Source organism: Diadema antillarum, unplaced genomic scaffold (genome assembly GCF_040938485.1).
Source record: "Diadema antillarum isolate AM-2024a unplaced genomic scaffold, OU_Dant_1.0 scf00000063, whole genome shotgun sequence".
NCBI classification, from domain to species: domain Eukaryota; kingdom Metazoa; phylum Echinodermata; class Echinoidea; order Diadematoida; family Diadematidae; genus Diadema; species Diadema antillarum.
The window spans coordinates 3260751-3281569 of record NW_027270952.1 but is presented as its reverse complement, the minus strand read 5'-3'; the positions used below and the strand labels follow the sequence as shown (position 1 = coordinate 3281569).

The 20819-nt window shown below is 38.4% G+C and overlaps 1 protein-coding gene across 3 annotated transcripts in view; it reads right to left on the bottom strand.

Moving 5' to 3' along the window:
• LOC139716297 (adhesion G-protein coupled receptor G7-like) overlaps positions 1-20819 on the bottom strand; it is an 85187-nt gene that overhangs the window by 11892 nt on the left and 52476 nt on the right. For 2 of the 3 annotated variants that reach the window (XM_071627861.1, XM_071627860.1), the window contains 10 exons: positions 19980-20129; positions 18057-18170; positions 16794-16907; positions 14873-14986; positions 12002-12115; positions 10682-10804; positions 9907-10164; positions 9174-9280; positions 7353-7590; positions 5603-5716 (listed from right to left, as the gene is read on the bottom strand). In XM_071627861.1, coding sequence (XP_071483962.1) covers positions 5603-5716; positions 7353-7590; positions 9174-9280; positions 9907-10164; positions 10682-10804; positions 12002-12115; positions 14873-14986; positions 16794-16907; positions 18057-18170; positions 19980-20129 — 1446 coding nt within the window. The remainder of the gene's footprint in view (positions 1-5602; positions 5717-7352; positions 7591-9173; positions 9281-9906; positions 10165-10681; positions 10805-12001; positions 12116-14872; positions 14987-16793; positions 16908-18056; positions 18171-19979; positions 20130-20819) is intronic. The other variant, XM_071627862.1, reaches the window with a different exon arrangement.

Below are 20819 nucleotides of genomic sequence, written 5' to 3'. Positions count from 1 at the left end.
CTTTTTATAACATTTTTTTAACCACAATCGTCTATCGTTTACCACAACTCCATGTAACACTTCTTTATTTTGAGGCGCTTATATCTCATGCCTCACGTGCCCTGGTTTTGACCCATCATCTTCCTCTTCCCTCTCGCTTTTCTCTGTCCACCGTGAAGGTAGTCTATTCCTGTCATTCGTAAACCTTTCCTCTTTCTCTCATTACAAGGGATTTATCTCGTGTGTGTTCATGTGCAGTGCACTCCCGTTAAAACGAAATGCTCAGGACCGGCAGTTTTGTTTTTTTTTTCGTTTTAACGAAATTTCGTTATAACCGAACAAATATAATATGCAATGTATAACGAAAAGAAGGAAACCACGCATAAAAAATTCTGTTTGTTGAACCCTCATCATACGCTGGAAAGCTATGAGAAATGGGAGATTACCTTTTTAATTTCGTTTAAATATTACATTTTAAAAAGAGCATAAAGTTGTTTGTGTTGTCACACATGTGTAGAAAATGACGGTGTACGATTTGGTTACAGTTCGCTATTCCAAAGGTTCTTTTCGTACTAAAGTACGTTACTCCGAAGGCTCCTTATTCCGAAGTTTCGCCATCCCCGGGATTCCGATGGTTTGTTTATGTGGAGGTTCGCATTTCCGCAGAATCATTATTCCGAGAGTTCATAATTTAAATCAAAATGATATATTGTTCATTTTCCGAAGGTTCGTTGATCTGAAAATGAAATGAGGTTCGTCATTCTGAAGGTTTATAAATAAAAAAAGAGAAAGGTTCACTATTCAGAAAGTCCGTTGTTCCGAAGGCTTTTTCATCCGAAAATGAAATAAGGTTCGTTATTGCGAAGAAATTTTGTTAATGTAAAAAAATGAGAAAGGTTTGTTATTTCGAAGATTTATTTATCTTAAGACGATTATAAGAATTGCAATTCTTAAGCTTTGTTAGTGTACTCTCCTTTTTCCACCATGGATTAACGATACTTTTTGTAATGTTCCGATTAACGAACGTTTTGAATTCCTGTCATTTTCGGACTAACGAACCGTATAAGAATAAGAATAAGGACCATATTTTATTATCGGATTAACGAACCTTTGGAATAACGCCAAAATGTGCTTAATAACAAACCCTCTTTCATTTCCGAGCTAACGGACATTTAGTGGTATCAGAATCTGTGTGTTTTGTATTAAAGGACTTCGGAACAATGAAACAAACCTTATCTGAATTCAGATTATTGTATCACAATAACGCAAGTTCCCCTCGGAAACTGTGCGTGATACACGGGAGTGAACATTCAATGATGCGTTCGCTCATGCAGAGACGCTTTAAAGATGCTTGTTCCGCTATGCATTTTCGAATGCGATCCGCATTTCGTTATAACGGAGCACATTTCTTTTGTTTTTCTTTGTCAGTGCCGCTCAGAAAAGACTTCGTGATAACGAAAATTTTGTTATAACCGTCTTCCTTATAAGTGAATTTTGTACCATAGACTTTAATGGCGATACTTTTGGGACCAGAAGTTTTGCTTCGTTATAACGAAATTTCGTTATAACCGTGTTCGTTGTAACGGGAGTGCACTGTATCTTTATTTGTGTACTTCGTCTCTGTCTTAATGTGATTTTTTTTTGTATTGTTTCATCAATTTTGTAACTATTTTACTGTTATACCGTTAACGCTCATTTCAGAATTGCCCTACTGCATTATTGGGCATTAACAACTAGTATATCAAGGATGTGGGAAGAGATTGTCACCTCCTTGGTATGATCACCGCATAGCATTACCTCCCTTGACAATTACTCCTTATTAAAATTAGGCTCCAAACAATCACCCCTCTTACAATAACTCTCCCCCAGAAAAGTACGTCTCTCATTGTTATTTTCGAACAACGTTCGCTATTTGAATTGAAAAAAAAATCATATCATCTGGTTTTGGTCGAGACCTAACTTCAGGTTTTAAACATCTTTTGGGTGAAATAATTAGAAACCCCTTACGAAATATTAAGGAGCATGTTATTCCAAGAAGGATTCAAGTTTTTGTGAAAAAAAAATACTCTTGAAATGGCCGGGATAAAACAGAGCAGCCCTATAATGTAAAAAGGGTTCTGTCAACTACAACTCTCTATAGATCTATTCAAAAAGAGGGTGCAGGACAAAAGACTTCGTTAACAACTAGGGGTGTTTTGTAAAAAAAAAAAACAAGAAATACCGTTAAACTCGTAATATTTTACTCTTTCTAATGAGACTAACTTATATTTGAACTGGATTTCCTCTTAAAGTGTCGAGAACATTTAATTTGAAAACTAGCACAATTCTACTTGTATGTAAAACAAGCTGTAATTTCACTCTTATGACAGATTAGGGCACCGTTTGATAAAAGTTGCCAGTTATGACATCTTGTTAGTCTCTAATAATTTCAATAAAACCATGGGTTCTGCTTGATTGATAAGCTCGAGTCACTGACTTGTTACCATGGACCTGCTTTGATCGACCTCCAACGATTGGTAATTGTGTGGAACTGACAGCTTGTCAGGACTGATAACTTTCATAAAACCGTGCCCGGATCCTATCAGAAATTATGGCTTTATATCGAAGGGTCCCTCGCTAATGTTAACGGAATATGAATTGCAGTGAAATCAACTCTCCTTTTCTTATGTTTATCGTCTAATGTGTTATAACGGTAGAAAATGACAAGCCAAAAGAGTAATGATGACAGTGTAAGAGAAAGGTGCATCTTCTGATATGGTGTTATGAACTTATGGGAAAATTGCAACGGGTGGTAACTTTCGGGGGACGGGAGGGAGGGTTGTCCAGTAGGTAAGTATCAGGAGGGGGCGGGGGGGGGTTCGGGGTATGGTCATTGGGGGGGGGGGGGGTAGTTAATCCGGGTGGTAGTTATCCTGGGGGTAGTTATCCGGCGAGTAATTATCCGGGTGGTAGTTATCCTGGGGGTAGTTATCCGGGGGGTAGTTATCCGGGGGGTAGTTATCCGGGTGGTAGTTATTCTGGGGGTAGTTATCGGGGGGGGGGGGGGGGTAGTTACCCAGGGGGTAGTTCTCCGGGGGGTAGTTATCTAGGGGGTAGTTATCCGGGGGGTAGTTATCCAGGGGGTAGTTATCCGGGTGGTAGTTATCTGGGGGGTAGTTATCCGGGGGGTAGTCATCCAGGGGGTAGTTACCCAGGGGGTAGATATCCAGGGGGTAGATGTCCTAGGGGTAATTGCCCTTGGGGGTAGTTGCCCTAGGAGGGTAGATGACCGGGTGGTAGTTGTCCTAGGGGGTTATGGCCCTGGAGGGTGATTACCCTAGGAGGGTAATTGTCCGGGGGGTAGTTGCCCTAAGGGGGAATAGACCTGGGGGGGTAATTATCCGGGTGGTAGTTATCCGGAAGGTAGTTGCCCAGGGGGTAAGTGCCCGGATACGGTAAAATAATGCCTACTTTCCTTCTCTGCTTCTAAGAAAAATTGAAAGAGGCTAATGTTCGTTCTAAATAAGATCATGAAGACAGGAGACCCGGGGGTCTCGCGCTCACCTGAGTATCGCAAGTTCACCTTTCATGCATTCCTGTAGACTCTTACCTGAGAACATTGGGGGGGGGGGGCATCTTTTAGAGCTGGGGGATATGTTGGCCCCCAAGGAAATCATGGTGTTCATTCAAACACTTTGAGATCCTATACCCCTAGGAATGTTACTTGCCAAGTTTGGTGAAAATTCATTATGTCGTTTTCAGCAAAAAGATGAAATGTACAAATTAGGTCAGCATTTGGATACATACTTCCCCCCCCCCCCCCCCCCAACTCCAAGGGAAGGGGGGCAGCCCTGGACCTTCAATGAACAAACTACAGTCACCAATGCATAAACCCATAGTAACTTTGTTTTATCACTTCTGGTTCTAGAGAAGAATTGTAAATATTCCTTAATGTTGGGTGGTGGGGGGGGGGGGGGGGTGGGCCCCCAAGGGGCCCCAAGGGGAGCATGGTGCACTGTTGAACAATTGAGATCTTAACTCCCTGGCATGCTACTTGCCGAGTTTGAAGATTCATCAAGGGGTTTTCAAGGAGAATATGAACATGTACAATTTACATGTACATGTAAGTCCCCATTTGGACCCATCCCACCTCACTCCCCTGGGTCCCAAGGGGAAGGAGGTGCACCCCCGATTCTGCCATGAACAAATTTGAAATAACAGTCATCAACAGTGATGGGTTGGGGCCCCCTGGGGGCCCCCCCCCCCCCCCCCCCCCCCCAGGAGGGGCATGGTGCCTATTTGATGGAATTGAGATTCTATGTCGCTGGGGACGCTACCTACCAACTTTGGTGAAAATTCATCATGAGGTTTTCAATAAGAAGATGAAAATGTACATTTAAGGCCCCATCGGGACCCCTCCCCTGGGTCCCAAGGGGGGTACCCCTGATTCCGCCATGAACAAACATGAAACTACAGTCATCAATGTACTAATTCATAGTATTAACTTAGCTCTATCACTTCTGGTTCTACAGAAGAAGATCTTTTTAAGATTCCTTATTTTTGGCGGCCCAAACCCCCTGGGGCCCCTCAGGTGGGGCATGGTGCCTATTTGAACAAATTGAGATCCAATCCCCTAGGGATGCTACCTGCCAAGTTTTGTGAAAATCGGTCATGGGGTTTTCAAGAAGAAGATGAAAATGTACAATTAAGGCCCCATCGGGACCCCTCCCCTGGGTCCCAAGGGGGTACCCCTGATTCCGCCATGAACAACCATGAAACTACAGTCATCAATGTACTAATTCATAGTATTAACTTAGCTCTATCACTTCTGGTTCTACAGAAGAAGAGTTTTTTTAAGATTCCTTATTTTAGGGTGCCCAAACCCCCTGGGGCCCCTCAGGTGGGGCATGGTGCCCATTTGAACAAATTGAGATCCAATCCCGCTAGGGATGCTACCTGCCAAGTTTTGTGAAAATCGGTCATGGGGTTCTCAAGGAGAAGATGAAAATGTAAAAAGTTTACGCACGACGCAAGACGGACGACGGACGACGGACGAAGGGCGATCGCAAAAGCTCACTTGAGCCTTCAGCTCAGGTGAGCTAAAAAATCCTACGATTCGGCAATTAAGCAGAACCAAATTTACAGCAACACACGATAAATAATAGTGATATTCCCATGGAGGAGGAAAGAGCACTTCCCTGGCAGTCCATGAAGACATGGTTGCAATGTATTACGTGTTATTTGTGACAATTTGCCATGATTTTGTAGTAAATTTCACAAAAGTATCCCTTCAGAATCGTATCAATAATTACTCAGTGTATTCATAATACACAGTGAAACAGATGAGCAGCACGACTTTCCATATTCAAGTAAATATGATATTCATAATAATGAATAACAATAAGAATAATGCCTTTAAAAATAGTACTATTTGAAACTATGAACATCGAGCCATGCAATATGATGAAATAAAGGTCAAATCGTACAGTTGCTAAATGGGTAGGTTCTTTGCTATACCTTAACCCCCCCCCCCCAAAAAAAAAAAAAACAAACAAACAAACAAACAAACAAACAAACAAAGGAACTTGCATAATGAATATTAAACTAGAGCAATGGGGAAAAACGTTCTAAAGACCTAACTGACCGTTGATGGTGTACCAGGGACATTTTCCGGATGACGTGGTCCTGGAGTGAATAGGTCCAGCTGGAAACACCACAGTGCCGTACGCGGAGCGCCAGGATGTCTGTAAGCAAACCTCTGTTGAAGTACACATACAATATTTTGACTTTTCAATATGCTGATCACTAAATAGGTTAAGCTATATCTTAGATTTCTTTGGTCTCTACTTTCCTTGCTTTCTCAAGGCTAAGATGTTTACGCAGATTCCTCCACCATTTCACACGCCCTGTCTTACTTGTTAATAATCAATCTTTTGTGTCATCCTTCTTCCAGTTGTCATTATCATTCTTATGGTATCATCACTAATATCACTATCATGTGACTATCAGTCACGACACGATAAGTCATGACAATTTTGCGGTTTAAAGGAGAGTCACAATATAACGGACATTTCGAAAGCAAATCAAATTAAATTCAGGAAACACGAAATCACTTTAGATATGTCGCGCTGATAGTCATGTTTACGCGTCGTTGCGATAACAGTTGGAATTAGTCATGTTAGAGTTTTGTTTGATAATCACAACGACCCTGCATAACTAACATATTCATAGTTTCATTTCACATGTCTGTGTTTCAAACAAATGGAAAAAATGAAACATGAGCCCCGCGGGTCCAGCGCTCACCTGAGCATTAGCACTTTGCCTTCGTGGCACTCCACCTGAGGCAAACTATATATTTGAAAAATTCTGAGATTCGGGGATTGCCGCTGGCCTCTTGGGCAACATCCTTATAATTTTCATTGGGGACTGTCTAGGGGCCCCTGGAGGTACCATATACCATCATGATTGGTACAAATTATTACTCCTCCCTACTTTTGATTCCAGCTAAGTTTGGACAAAGTCCAGCCACCCTTTTTTTAAGTAGAAGATAAAAGGTGACAATTTTCACGAACGACGGACAACGCATGCTGGACACCGAACTGTGAGTGAACGCAGAACCTCGTGCACTAATTGAGCCACTTGGCTCGGGTAAGATACCTAGAGAAGATGTATTTAAAGGTTTGTCAAAAACAGTAGGGCTTTGGGGCGGGTATAGGGAGGGGGTATCCAAGGGGTCCGTGATGGCCTTTTGAACACACATTAATTCCATCTCCCTATAGCAATACCATTTGTGGATTCTGATAAAAAGATGTAATTTCAAGATGAAGATGAATATATAACAGCTTTATAAGATTTTGCCCTAAAATTTGTTCCCTCACCATCTTTTTAAAGATTGCCTATAGGGGTGCTCCAGGGTGTCACAGTACTCATTTGTACGACTGTAATTCCATCACCCTCTGTATGGTAACTTCGAAGTTTGGGAAACATTTGACACTGCATTCTCAAGGAAAAGACGAAAATGTGAAAATGAGTTAAAATTATACATAAACTACATGAATAAATGAAATAGCCAGAGTAGTTCGAACTCTGATTGGATGGCTGATTTGTATATAATTTCTGCAAATAGAAGCTACAACCATGAAAACTTAGAATGATGATGACATTATTCGTATATTCCAGAGATAAGGAAAATGGTAAAGAAGAGGGGCATTCATAATTTAAATTTAGGAAGCGATTTGACCTTAGGACACTGACATAGAGACGGAATTCCTAATGTCAACTTATCCGGAACGTTCTAGTATTCACTGAGGATTCTTGAAAATGCGTTTTGGTCCATTATACCCATTTCTATGTATACCATGGCCTTACTGCATCTTGGCTACCACGATACTCACCGGTGCTTCTTACGTTGATCGACGTCACATTTATCTCCAGCAAAGTGTAGTTTGCCATTTCTCTCAGCCAGTTGTGTACCGCCATACTGACGTTGGTCGGCGACAAGAGGGAGCTGTTTCCAATGTAGACGGTCATATTCACAGTGACGCTATGAATATGCCGGTGCAGTCTATTGACATGGAGAAAAACTGTGCTCCCAATGTCCAATTTTCGCTCCAGTTCACTCTTTACGGTATTCTATGGAGTAATTAGCAGACGAAGCATTATTATCACTATGTGATATCCATTTCAATGAGATATGTTCTTTCCCGATCGTTCGTTGCCTGACAAACCCGACACGGACAGAATTAATAATATAAAACAATATAATTCACATTTCGCGAATGCAACGAAAGCAAGCCAACAGGTTAGCGCAGAGTTCGACAGTCGCACGAATATCGAGAATATTATTGACAATACATATGTATTGAACGTCGGTATGTAAATATGAATATTGCTCTTTGGGCATTAAGAGGAAGAAAGAAAGAAAGAAAGAGATTAAGATAGGGAGAGATAGAGAGACGTTTTGATGACGTGGCCTTGACATTATTTGCGTCATCTCATGGAATCTTATTCTGTCAATGTTATTTTTCATTTCCTAATGTTATAAATTTTCTCTATAGCTCAACTCAAAGCACATAAAAAGTGTATGCTTGATAATACTTGATAACGTGTCATTGATTTGATATCAAATAAAATAGATTAATGAATAGAATAATATGAATCAAAAATAGTTATTGCAGTACTCCACTATCACCCTGACTTTTATGTTCAGAGTTGCAGAATTTCATCTCAAATTTGAACATGAACGTAAACCAGTATGGAATTTTGATGTTTCACACGTTTTTATTGAATAGTGATATTTTTGAAAACCAAGGACGGGAAATTGACACAAAAGGCAATAATGGCATCACTTCACAATATGTTTGATTGCACTGTGTTCATGAATATAGGTCATCAAATACTGGTTGGATTATTGTTCCCAAAGTACCAGTCTTGGGGGAATCATTCCTTTGCACATGATATTCTGGACCACATTTTAGGAATAAACAACCTACAAACATATATCTCAACTTTGAAAACTACGATCGGGATCTCAAATTAAGGATCTTAAATTTTATATCTTTGTATAAGCATATGATTAGACAAAGCAAAAGTCTCACCTATCATTAACTTTCAAAGGAATGGTATATTTTTGGTTGAGATGGGGCTTTACGTTTCCAAATTTTTCGTGAGATAATAAGAAACCTCTTATCAAATATGAAAGAGCATGCAATTTTAAGAGAAATTCAAAGTTTATTTGATGAAAATTGGTTCTGAAATGACTGAGATTTTCAAAGCAAATAAATCCTAATCAAAGATGGGACCCACCTTTTGTTAGGATCACTTTGTTTTACTGTTTTTTAATATCTCAGCCATTTCAAAACCGATTTTCATCAAATAAACTTTCTCTTAAATTCCTTTTAGAACTGCATATTCTGTTACAATTCATAAGTGGTTTCCTGGTATCTCTCAAAAAGTTACTGGCTCAATACTATACCATCCCTTTAACATGTAATTATTACTACTAAAATCATCACTGTTTTTAACACTACTATCGTTATCATTATCATTACTCACAATATTATCACTATAATGCCTATATTGTACATGTCCTCGACGACAACTGAGTTACTAGTACGGTGTACTTCAATTCTGAAAAGTTTGATGGGTTCGTCAATTTAGGAAGGTGGTAAAAATAGCTGTTATCTCCAAAGTCAAATCAAGTGAGTTGCACTTACGCTCGTGAGATTCCCAACAATGTTTTTATAATCTTCCGATTCCGGGTCAACGAGAGATGGCGTAAACATACGTAGGAGTTTCATTGTGATGGGAAACGTCATCAGGTCTGTGAAGATGACCGTAAAAATATGAAATGAATTAAGGATATGACAAAATGCAGTTATTGAAATGTGTAATAAAGGAAGCCAGTGTGCTTGTTACAAGCAGACTCTATGATATGATAGCTACGAGTTCTGAATCGTTCATACAATGACCGATCATTTCAACAATTTCAGCGCTTAGAATGCAAGAAATATTATCATCTCAATAAACTGGAGCACTTCAAAGCCTCACTCAAGACTCGCATTTTTCACCAAGCATTCAACTGCTAACTCTCTTCGAGGAGTTTGCGTCTTTGAATGTTTCTACAACAGATACATGGTGCTATACAAATGCTATGGTGGATCAGCATCATCACCACCACCATCATCATCATCATCATCACATCATTTAACTGAAAAGCGCTACTAAAATCACACGATAAGACCAAAAACCCCAAACACCACACTTGGTAGTTATTTGGTTCACGCGTTTAGATTTATATTTGTTTCTATTACATCGGATGATATGGAAGTTGTGAGGGTTCATCCTTTTTCTCTGTTTCACTATTTGTTCTTCATTCAGTTGGAAGTAGGGACTGTTGATACAATGGTGACATTGCATTAAAAATATAATGATGGTTTCTTTCTTTACCAGTTACCCTGACAAGGGCTGGGTTAGATTCGACTCGTTGCCCATCGGCAGTTGTGCCAACGCATCGATAGTAACCCTGGTCTCGCGGTGCTACGTGCTCAATCACTAACGATTCTCTGTCGGCTGTATCTGGAAGCTCCAGCGAGCCCTTCTGCCAGTGGAAGCGGACAACGCCTTCGAAAGAACACTGAAGCTCAACTCGCACACGTACGTCGTCGACCGGAGTGGAGATAGGATGCTGTGTGACCTTTGGGATTCCTGTGATGTATTCAGATTTGACGGAATATCATTTCGAGATCTGTACAAGGTAGCTAATGAACGTATCAATCCTATGCTGTTGCAAAGGTTTCCATTTGAAGTCATTACACTTCTGTCTCTCTCCTCTCTCTTCAGGGCAGGAAAGTCGGGAGAGCTGCATTGTGCATTGAATATATCATAACTGTGATATAAAATGTCTTGATAATAACTATAAACCTCACAACAAAAACACAGAAGAGCAATGTGTAGATTGCTCCATCTCAGCTTTTAGATGAAAGATTGATAATGAACATGTAATGAACTTCAATATTTCGTAGCCTGTCTTGTGCGTTTATCGTCGAACAAGACGATTTTATCCAAATTCTTCTCTTAGACCCAGATGATACCTGACAATGCTGAGATAATGATACTGACAAGAATTTCTGCAAGTACAATGCTGCACTGAAGAGGCTACTCTGTGATTATATGGGTAATCATCATTGATATACAATGTATAGTATATGACCGCGAGATTTACCATCTCGGGCCACAGGAATAGTGCACGTTCTACCCGCAAACGACCCGGTGCAAATACATTCGTCGGTGGATGGCAGGCAGGTGGCACCATTAGCGCAAGGGTTGGAGGCGCAGAATCCAGTCACTGAAGTGGGAGACAAAGGACATGTGCAGCTACAGAAAAGAGGGGTGCAACTTGGTGACTAGCTGGTGTATTTCCTTTCAGGACCTGGGGGCATTTCATGAAGAGTTTTGTCAGATTTTTTTTTTCTGACAAACTGTTATAAGCTACTGAACCGCATCTGGGGATGTTTCATAAAGCTGTTCTTAAAGTTACGAACGACTGGTGATCAAGTTCTAGTGCTGAATTATTGAAATTCTGATAAGTATAGCACATTAGAACTTGTCACCAGTCGTTTTTTAGTCGTTCATAACTTTAAGAACAGTTTTATGAAACACACCCCTGGTCCGCTGAGAGCAAATTTGTCGGACAAAAAATTTAATGAAAGCCCCCCCCCCCCCCCCCCCCCCCCCCCCCCCCATAGTCAAATGTTTGGTCTAAAAATAGGTTACGTTATAAATACACAAAGTTTGAGCTTGAACCTGGATCTATTTCACGTGGATACAAGGCAAGAACGTGAATTCTTTGAAATAAGCAACTACGATACTGACAGTTTTAAATCCCTTCCGAATGAGTGGGCAATGAGGATGACATGCCTTTTCTAAGGACGTTTAATTGTTCCGCTGCCAGTGTACTCTAATCTGGGAAGTCACGATTAAGATCTCGGAAAGTTTTATCAAGATCTCGTGAAGTTCTATTCACTTAGCCACAACAGATTTTGTTATTTTTTTTCGCCAGGAACAAAGGAAGAATAGGTGATAACATTAAAGTGTTACTGTGTTGATGCTATCAGAACACAAGCATCAAAAACACCCCGTCATTTTCCTCTACATAATTATCTATCTAAATATTGATTCATTTAGCTTACTTCTTTATCCACAGCATAATTGCAATCTTTACTTGCCGACTATTGATAACAGAAACATGTAGACGATTAGTTCAAGCGTATGACATCGATACAATACCTCAAATCTAAAGTTGATCCCTTCTTAGGTCACATTCTTGTCAGATTTGTGTGAAAATTTGATATTAAAGGCATCAATGTTCAAACAAGGCTACTCAGAATATAATCTAATTTTGTTTGCGTTATAGTACATGAAAAGATGGTCAAAATACAAATCAGCACAAGTGAGGATCGTTTGTTTTCTGTGCGATCATCGAATTCTTGTTCTTTATTCATTGCGGATTTTTTCATAAGTGTTTTCATTCAAGCTGAAATACCTGTTTGGCATCGTTCTCCGGACCAGCCCCGAGAACAGTTGCAGGAGAAATTGTTGTGGAGATTCTCACAGCTCCCACCGTTGAGACAGGGTTCCGACATGCATTCATCAAGGTCTGAAATAACGATTAAAATGGAAGGAAAATTTTTCTACATATCATATCGGCTTTACCTGTTGATTCCGCAAACATTAACTTAGCTTTAAAATATGTTAATATATAGTAGCAAATGTCATCGAAAATTCCACATACAATGCAAAAACAAAAGATAACTTCATTAAGATGGGAAGACACGTCTCAAAACCATGCTCACGTTATTCGCGTATTATAGCTAGAGCGTGAAAAAATATTTCAGAACCAGTCTGCGATCTGCCTTAAATTCAATCTGCATATTTTTCTGTTGAAATTATTTAACATTATATGACAAATTGAAACCATGATGTTGCCAGTTTCATTCATAATCATCCTCCTGTATTGTACGCATCAGTGATAAAAAACCATCTCCTCAAGATTTGAAACATATAATATATATCAATGAGCAAATTGCAGACTACATTGTGTTTTAGTGAGATGAAAATAGAAAAGACCGTCATCTTCAAGCAGAGCTTGGTTAAGATGTTGGTCCCAACAAAATCAAGACAAACTATAGAAATGTCGCTGTGGCGACTGGTATGCCTCCGCCATTTATGCATGATTCTCCTAGTAGGTATATAGTACATCTTGACAATGTGTGATGAGAGTCTAACATAATTGGCAAAATATCAAAATGACATGTTTGTCACAAATGTGTCGATTGTTCACTTTCCGTGAACGAGGTTGAATTGGATGAATGGCTATATTTTCTAAGAGGGCATGTGATTTGAGGATTTTACTTGACTTTTGGCCCTTTTATAAGTTTTATATGCATTGAGTAATTTTCAAGGTATGGAGAAAAAGTGTAATTTCAGGATTAAATAGTAAATTATTGACATTTTAACCTGGCCTCTTTGTCCCTTGACCTTTGACCCTATGACCCTAAAATTCCCAAGAGAATCACTGTCAGGCATTGATATGTACTAAGTGTCATGAAGAAACCTTGAGCCACTTCCTAGATATGGAAGAAGTTAAATTTATTACTTTCACTTGACTTTTGACCTTTTGACCTCTGACATTTTAGCTAAAACTTCCCAGAGAATCTCTCATCTCTAAGTTTCAAGAAAAATCCTGCAGGCATGGCGTTAGTATGAAGGAAAAGTGAAATTTGGAGGAGTTAACCATGGCCTTTGACTCCAAGACCAAAAAATTCCCTAGATAATCACTGCCAGTCAGTACATACATATATATAAAGTTCAATGAAGATATCCCGAACCATTTCCGAGACATGGAGGAAAAAGAGAAATTCTAACATTTTCACTTGACCTTTGACCTTTGAACTTTGACCTCATGACCCAAATCTCTGTCTAAAGAGAATCTTCATTTGTATTGGTATTACATGTATGGGTCCTACACTACGTTTCAAGAGAATACCTTCAGGTATCGCATAGACAGTGACATTTTGAGCATTTGACCTTGACCTTTGACGTTTTGCCTTAAGCATGTGCACCCAAAAGTTGATAGGCACGATTTCGTTCACTCAAGCATATACATGCCAAGTTTCATTAGGATATCTCAAGCGGTTTTTAAGTTGCCCTGTCCACAAACTTGATTACGGACGGACGGAGGGAAGGACGGAAGGACGGACAAACCGAAAACATAATGCCTCTGGTGACACTTCGTAGCGGAGGCATAAAAAGGCTTATTGCCATAAATATTAGGAAAACTATGGATCACGGCCCACAAACAGAGTGTTTTCTGTCTACCCACTGCAACAATGATCCCATTCACTATACTTCCATGCGCATAATTGATGTGTCTTCTTCTTAGAAAAAAAAACCCGCAAAAACAAAATAGGGCATGGTTTGTAATCATCGTGAAAAAAAAACCCGCCTCATTAATGTTATGATCTCTCACTGCAATCTCTCGCTGCATGACTTATTGATCGCTTTATTCCCATGATTACGTAGGCATACAAAGAGGATCTTGAGAATGCCGTCATAAACACGAAAAGTGTGAATTAGCCATACGAGCACATACACTCACGCAAAAAAGAAAAGACAAAAAGTATGGTGATATGCTGTCATCCATTGCAACTCTTTGACTCCTTGAGTCAACATACTTTGAATGTTTGCATACAAATCAAGATGCAACCTCCAACGAAATACACTCATACATACTCATACACTAAACAAATAAAAACATGAAAAGACAAAATTCATTTGAATGGCATTCTTTATTATATCGCGTTTAGCAAGCCTGTAACACTAATCATTAAGGACATGCGTGGACTTCAACAGATATATCAGTCAAAATGGAGGAATTCAGATTTAAATCATGCACGAAAGTAACGCATTCATGAATGTCGGATGTTTCAAGTAAAACAGCATGTTCCGAAAAATAGAAAAAGAAAAATAGTTCACATTGACTTTTAATACCAACACAAATTTAGCAAAGTATTAAAATTTTGACAAGGAGCTCTATACTTGGTTTACGCACCAAAAGTACACCTTTGTGAGAAAAATCAATGATGCTGCATGGAGATACAACATGATTCCATTAAAAAAATCTGAATATACAAAATGAGGTCATGAAAAAAAGCACAAAAGAAAAATGATGTTAATAAATGTCAGAAAAAGTTAAGAATAGTACTATATAGTCTTGGAAGAACGAATGGAAATGGAAAAAGGAGGGGGCAAGAGAGAAAGTGCCTTAAAATAAAATTCATTTTTTAAGCTTGAAACCATTTCCTGATTCATGAATATGGACAAATCTTCAGACGTTTTACACAGGAAGAGTTACCTCTTTCACACAGTTTTCCTTCATATCCCGAGGGACATTCGCACTCAAAACCATCGAGAAGGTCCCGACAGATACCCGCATTCAAACATGGCTTGGAGAAACATCCGTAGATATCTTTAGGGAAAAGGAAATCTCGGTCATTAGTAATAACTGACAGCTGTCACGATGTACATTCATTGGCGACTATGAAAACTATAAAGGCTCAATCAAAGTGGGTGGGTTGGGGGGGGGGGGGGTTCAGATTCTACGATGTTCAACAGTAAAAGAACAGTCACAGTAAGCTTTCCAAGTACAGATCTTAAGAATGTTGGATGACAAAAGTCACTCAGATCACCTATCCCACAGTTATCTCCCGTCCAGTTTGTTGAACAGTTGCACGAAAACCCATTGATTTGGTCAACGCAGGTCCCATCATTTTAAAGACATGGGTTCGAGGCACATTCGTCTATTGCTGCGAAGAGAAGCGGACACAACGTCATGGATTTGTATTCAATTCCTACGTTTAATCACACTTTTTTACATTCAACGTTACTCTTTGATGAGTGAATGGTAAATATTCACGAAATTACGATTTAAAGAAAATCGATTTAATCGTGGTTTTTATTGACACACTACTTCGGCCTTTATTTTGTTATTTTTCCTTTTTGCATAGATTACAGGGATGTGTGCGTTGATTTTTGGAAAGAATTAGAGATATCCTAAAATCAAGCAAAATCTGGCTGCATGCGTGCGTGATTATAATGTTATTATTTTTTTCGCACCGCATTGGAATACTGGTCGCAACGACTGATTCAAATATTATCAGAAAAGGCGATGTCTTCATTCGTTTCAAACTATTCAATTGATTTTTACAACAAAAAAAAAGTTTTAGCATTTACGTGTTTGATCTACCGCATAGCAACTACAAACCCTTCAGTCCTCGAGGTCATTGTTGCAAGGTAATTCCAAGACTATAATAATTGATACTAATTTCATATTTAAAAAAAGAAAGAAAATTCATTGAAAATATGTGCACAGATCAATGAGAGATTTGTGAGGTAATAACATCCACACTTCCTCCATTATGGTTGATGGTTAAGTTAGTGCGAGGGTTAGGATTGTAGAGTGAACTATAATACATGTATTCTGTAACTTTCTGTTTTTAGGTTCGATTTCTATCATTCCTTCTTAGTCTCGTACATCTGATTTGAGTCAAAATATCAAAGTCAACTAGAAAGGGTAAGGAAATAGGTTCAAATTCTATTATCCATGACAATAGTGCAGCTTGATGGGTTCACCTGCTGAAGGACTAAAGATGAAGTATTGATACCTAACAGCAATGCTTGAAAGCTGCACATTTTCTAAATGCCTGTTAAAGCGAGAAATCATTCAGATATCATCGGTTTGTTAGTTTGTTTGTTTGTTTGTTTTATTTAAACACGGGTTAGGCTGTTTTTCAGCAAGTCCGTATGAAATACACTGTACAAAAAAAAAACCATAATGTGGTACAATCAACGTACATAGACAATAATTGGTATAACGAAACAAAAAGATGAGAGAAAAATATATATATACACAACACTCTTTACAAACACAGTCAGACAGTAGAATGCAGTAAGAAAAAATATGGGAAAGGAAGTGATTTCAAAACAAAAGTTATTACTCAGAAATAGAATAAATCAAGTAAGAAAACAGAATCAGTATCCTTCAGAAATTGTGGTAACCTTGCGTTCTCGTGGCTTCCGGCAATTGATTGAATGATTGAGCTGCTATGTAAACAGTACTAATTTTGCAGAAATTGGTCTTTGGTTTTGGTAACAATACTTTAAATGCCGAATTCCTGAGATTACAACTAGATGCTTTTACGTTCACTTGATAAGTCGGTAACATTTGGAGGGCAAATACTTGACTGATGCTTGATGAAGATATCAATTCACATTACCTGTTCCACAGTACGCTCCTACCCATCCTGCAGTGCAGTTGCATGAAAATCCGTTTATTAGGTCATTACAGGTACCACCATTCAGACACGGGTTCGAGGCACATTCGTCAATTTCTGCGGTAAGAGTTTGGAGTACAAAGTTTGTATATCACAGACTATTGTCGCAGGATTATGCAATTAACTTCGATTTTCTGATGTCCAATTGTGATGTTTCGTGAAATTCAGATTAAAAAGTATAAACTCTGACATACGCTACGATGGCCTGGACTTTTACTTGGTATAATAACAGGAACGCTGGTTGATGTGTAGTTAAAACAAGTATACTGACAAGAGAATTTCCATAATGAAACACCGTGAGTAGTCGTGGCTCTTGATGCAAACCAAACTGTATGCTTAACTCATTATGAATGACGTTTGATGTTCGGTAAGAATGAGAGATGTCCTAAAATGAAACAAAACTCGGCTGCAGGCGAGATTAAATGTTAACGTAATAAATAGTCGTTTTCTACTTATAATCAAGTTTTTACATCGCTACATTTACTTTTACCATTTAGAATTTATATCTATTCTTAATGATATCGGTACTACAACATAGAATGTGGAGTTAATGGAAATAGTCAAATGCAATAACGTTAGCTGCCACATACAAGAATACAATTTAGCTGTTCATCAAGAAAATACAGATTTTGTTGTTTATGTGTAATGCTATGTTTACATACGTTTTAGTACCACCAAGAGAACAGGAGGGCATTTCATGAAGCATTTTGTCCGACAACTTGTCGGACAAAATTTGCTTTCAGCCAATTAACAGTTTGTCAGACGAAATATCTGACAAATTGCTTCATGAAATGCCCCCCAGGAGGGTACAATTTAAGTTTCATCAAAATTGGGACTTTTTATTCACAAAGTCATGGAATTTGGAGTTCAAATGTTTTCACCGGATTGGAATATTGGTCGTAACGACTGACTCAAATATTAGAAAAGGCGATGTCTTCACCTCAAACTGTTCAACTGATTTTTACACAAAAAGTTCTGGCGTTTTCATGTTTGCTTTACCACATAGCAATTATTAATCCATTAATCCGGTAATACCATACCGGTAATATAGTCGTCGGTATTCATGCATACATTAGAATAAAATTCGTTGGTGCGTGATATTGTATGAACGAAGTTAGGAATCTCGTCACCGCAATAAAGCATAGATAGAACAACGTAACACAGATAACGGTACTCGAAACCGATGAAGACATTAATTCACATTACCTATTCCACAGTACTCCCCTGTCCTCCCTGCTGAACAGTTGCATGAAAATCCGTTTATCAGGTCATTACAGGTACCACCATTCAGACACGGGTTCGAGGCACATTCGTCAATTTCTGCAGTGAGAGTTTGGAGTAACGAGTTTGTATCAGACTATTGTCACAGGATGATGCATTGAACTTCGATTTTCCGATGTCCAATTGTGATTTTTCGTGAAAGATCAAAAATTATAAACTGTGACATAATTGCTACGATGGCCTGGACTAAAAAGTCTGCCATTAGAAGAAGTTAAAACAAGAGAACCCCCCCCCCCCCATAAAAAAAAAACATAGTGAGAAGTCGTCGATCCTAATGCAAACCAAATTTACTGCCTAACTCATATGAATGACGTTTTCAATTCTGAAAAGGATATTTACTCTTCGTTGCAATGACATTCAAAGTTTAAGACAACATTTTCTAAAACCTTGCCTATTATCAGCCAGAAAAACACTTGGACAGTACATGCCTCTATCAAGCAGCTCGTGTCCACCCATATTGTGATTACCCCCCTGTATTATTTAGTCCTACATCCAGGTGGTGATCCGGATCACTGTCGAAATTTGATTAATTTTTCCTTGTGGCATAATCAGTTTTCCTGCAAATTTCATTTAAAACCGTTCAAAACGTTTTATATAGTTATTTTGCAAACAGACATTAATCATAAACATAAGAACAGCCTTGCGGACATGGCACATCTATATCGGAAAGCGCTATCTCATAGATACAAAGATGTATGATATAGACGGAAAGAAATGTATTTCATGAACAAACTTGTAGAAGATACCTATTTCACACTTATCCCCAGTTAAATATTTTGGGCAGTCACGTGAGAATCTTATCAGTGTATATTCCATTATTTAGGCATTGCCCTGATAAGCACTGGTCAGCGTCTCAAATAAAAAATAAAGGAAATTGAAGAAGAGGTTACAGCATATTTCAAAATCATCGTTTTTACTAATATCATAATGTGGTGGACACTAGAATGTAACTCACTATCACTAAACTCTAATCATAAACACCGAAAATGGGAATCTTATTCATTAGCGCAGGTTGCAGAACCAGTAAATGGAAAATATCATATTCAAAATATCATATTAGGAATGATACGCATAATATATATATATAGAGAGAGAGAGAGAGAGAGACAGACAGACAGACAGAGAGAGAGAGAGAGAGAGTAGGTTGTCCACGTGTTGGCGTGATGATAAGATAAAAAACAAAACTGGAACAAAGTTCATGCTGTATTCACCAACAGTTTATTTCTGCACACAAATTTTCGAGCGATTCGCTCTTTCTCAAGTGTGGACAATTGAGAAAGAGCGAATCGCTCGAAAATTTTTGTTTTTCATCTTATATCTATATATATAATTATATATATATATATATATATATATATATATATATATATATAATTGGTTCTTGTGTAAAGTTCAATTTTTGTACACAGGGTTCAAATTTGACCAAACTCTGGAACTTAACTTTAAAATTAATCATGAATTTAACGAAACTGATTCTTGCTCTCATGCTCAAATCACTTCCAAATAAATTGTACACTATTCAGCTATTAATCATATCAATGAGAGCGTTATCTGATGTATAGTGTTTGAACTAATAGGGATCAATAGTGGGATTTTTTGGTAACACCTAGTATATATGGTGTATGTGTGTGTGTCCAAATATAAGAGCGTGTTCTACATACTGAAACTTCTGCTGTACATTATAGAACCCAATTACCATTTAACTCTGGCTTCACAGCTGTATATATTATGAATACATGTATATATATATATATATATATATATATATATATATACATGTAATGTCTTTTATGTAAATAAAAAGTTACAGAGACTACTTGGAAGGAAATAGGAGTTATTGAATAGTACCAGTACAGCCAATAATTGTATTGTAGAATCCCGCATTGCACACACACTGTAGGATTCCGCTTCTGGTTGCACAAGCGCACATCGAATTTGGGCCACATGTCGAGGGGCAAGCATCATCATTAACTTGCCAGTAGTCATCATCTCTCACATCTGATGGGAGTAAAAAGGAGGCGACTGTATTTCAAACAATTCAGGTATAGTCACTGAAAATTATATTCACTTCATGATGTTCTAAGCATAGCGTTTGTGTACATCGAATTGTACAGTAAATCCCGTTATAACGAGCTCGCCTACAACGGGGTACAACTTTCAACGGAGTGAATTCGGAGGTTCCGAATTTCCATTATCTTACTGGTCTCCTTTTTACTTCGTTTACAATTTGGTAAAATAGGTGGTCCTGTCACCCTCGTTTTAACGGGATTTTCTTGAAATATGGTTGGAAAGCAAATTATGCGGAACGTTTAGACTTATTGTGAACCTCTACGTAGCCTATAACATGAAAATAGAAACAAAAGTAGGAAAATTACAGGATTCGCTCCATAATGGATGTAAGTGACACAAACATGATAAAATACACTGAAAGGGAGTTGCAACACTTCGCCTTCTCCACCTCAACCACCCCTCCCCTCCCCCCCCCCCCGAAAACAAAAACAAAAACAAAAACAAAAACAAAAACAAAAACAAAAACAAAAACAAGCCCAGAAACAAACCAGGCATATCTATAAGAAATCAAAGAACCACGGCGAATGTCGAATCTTTTATATTAAAGCCAAGGAGGTGAGAGAGAATTTTCCCACTTCCCTGCATGAAAAAAAAATGACAGAAGAAGAGAAAGATGCT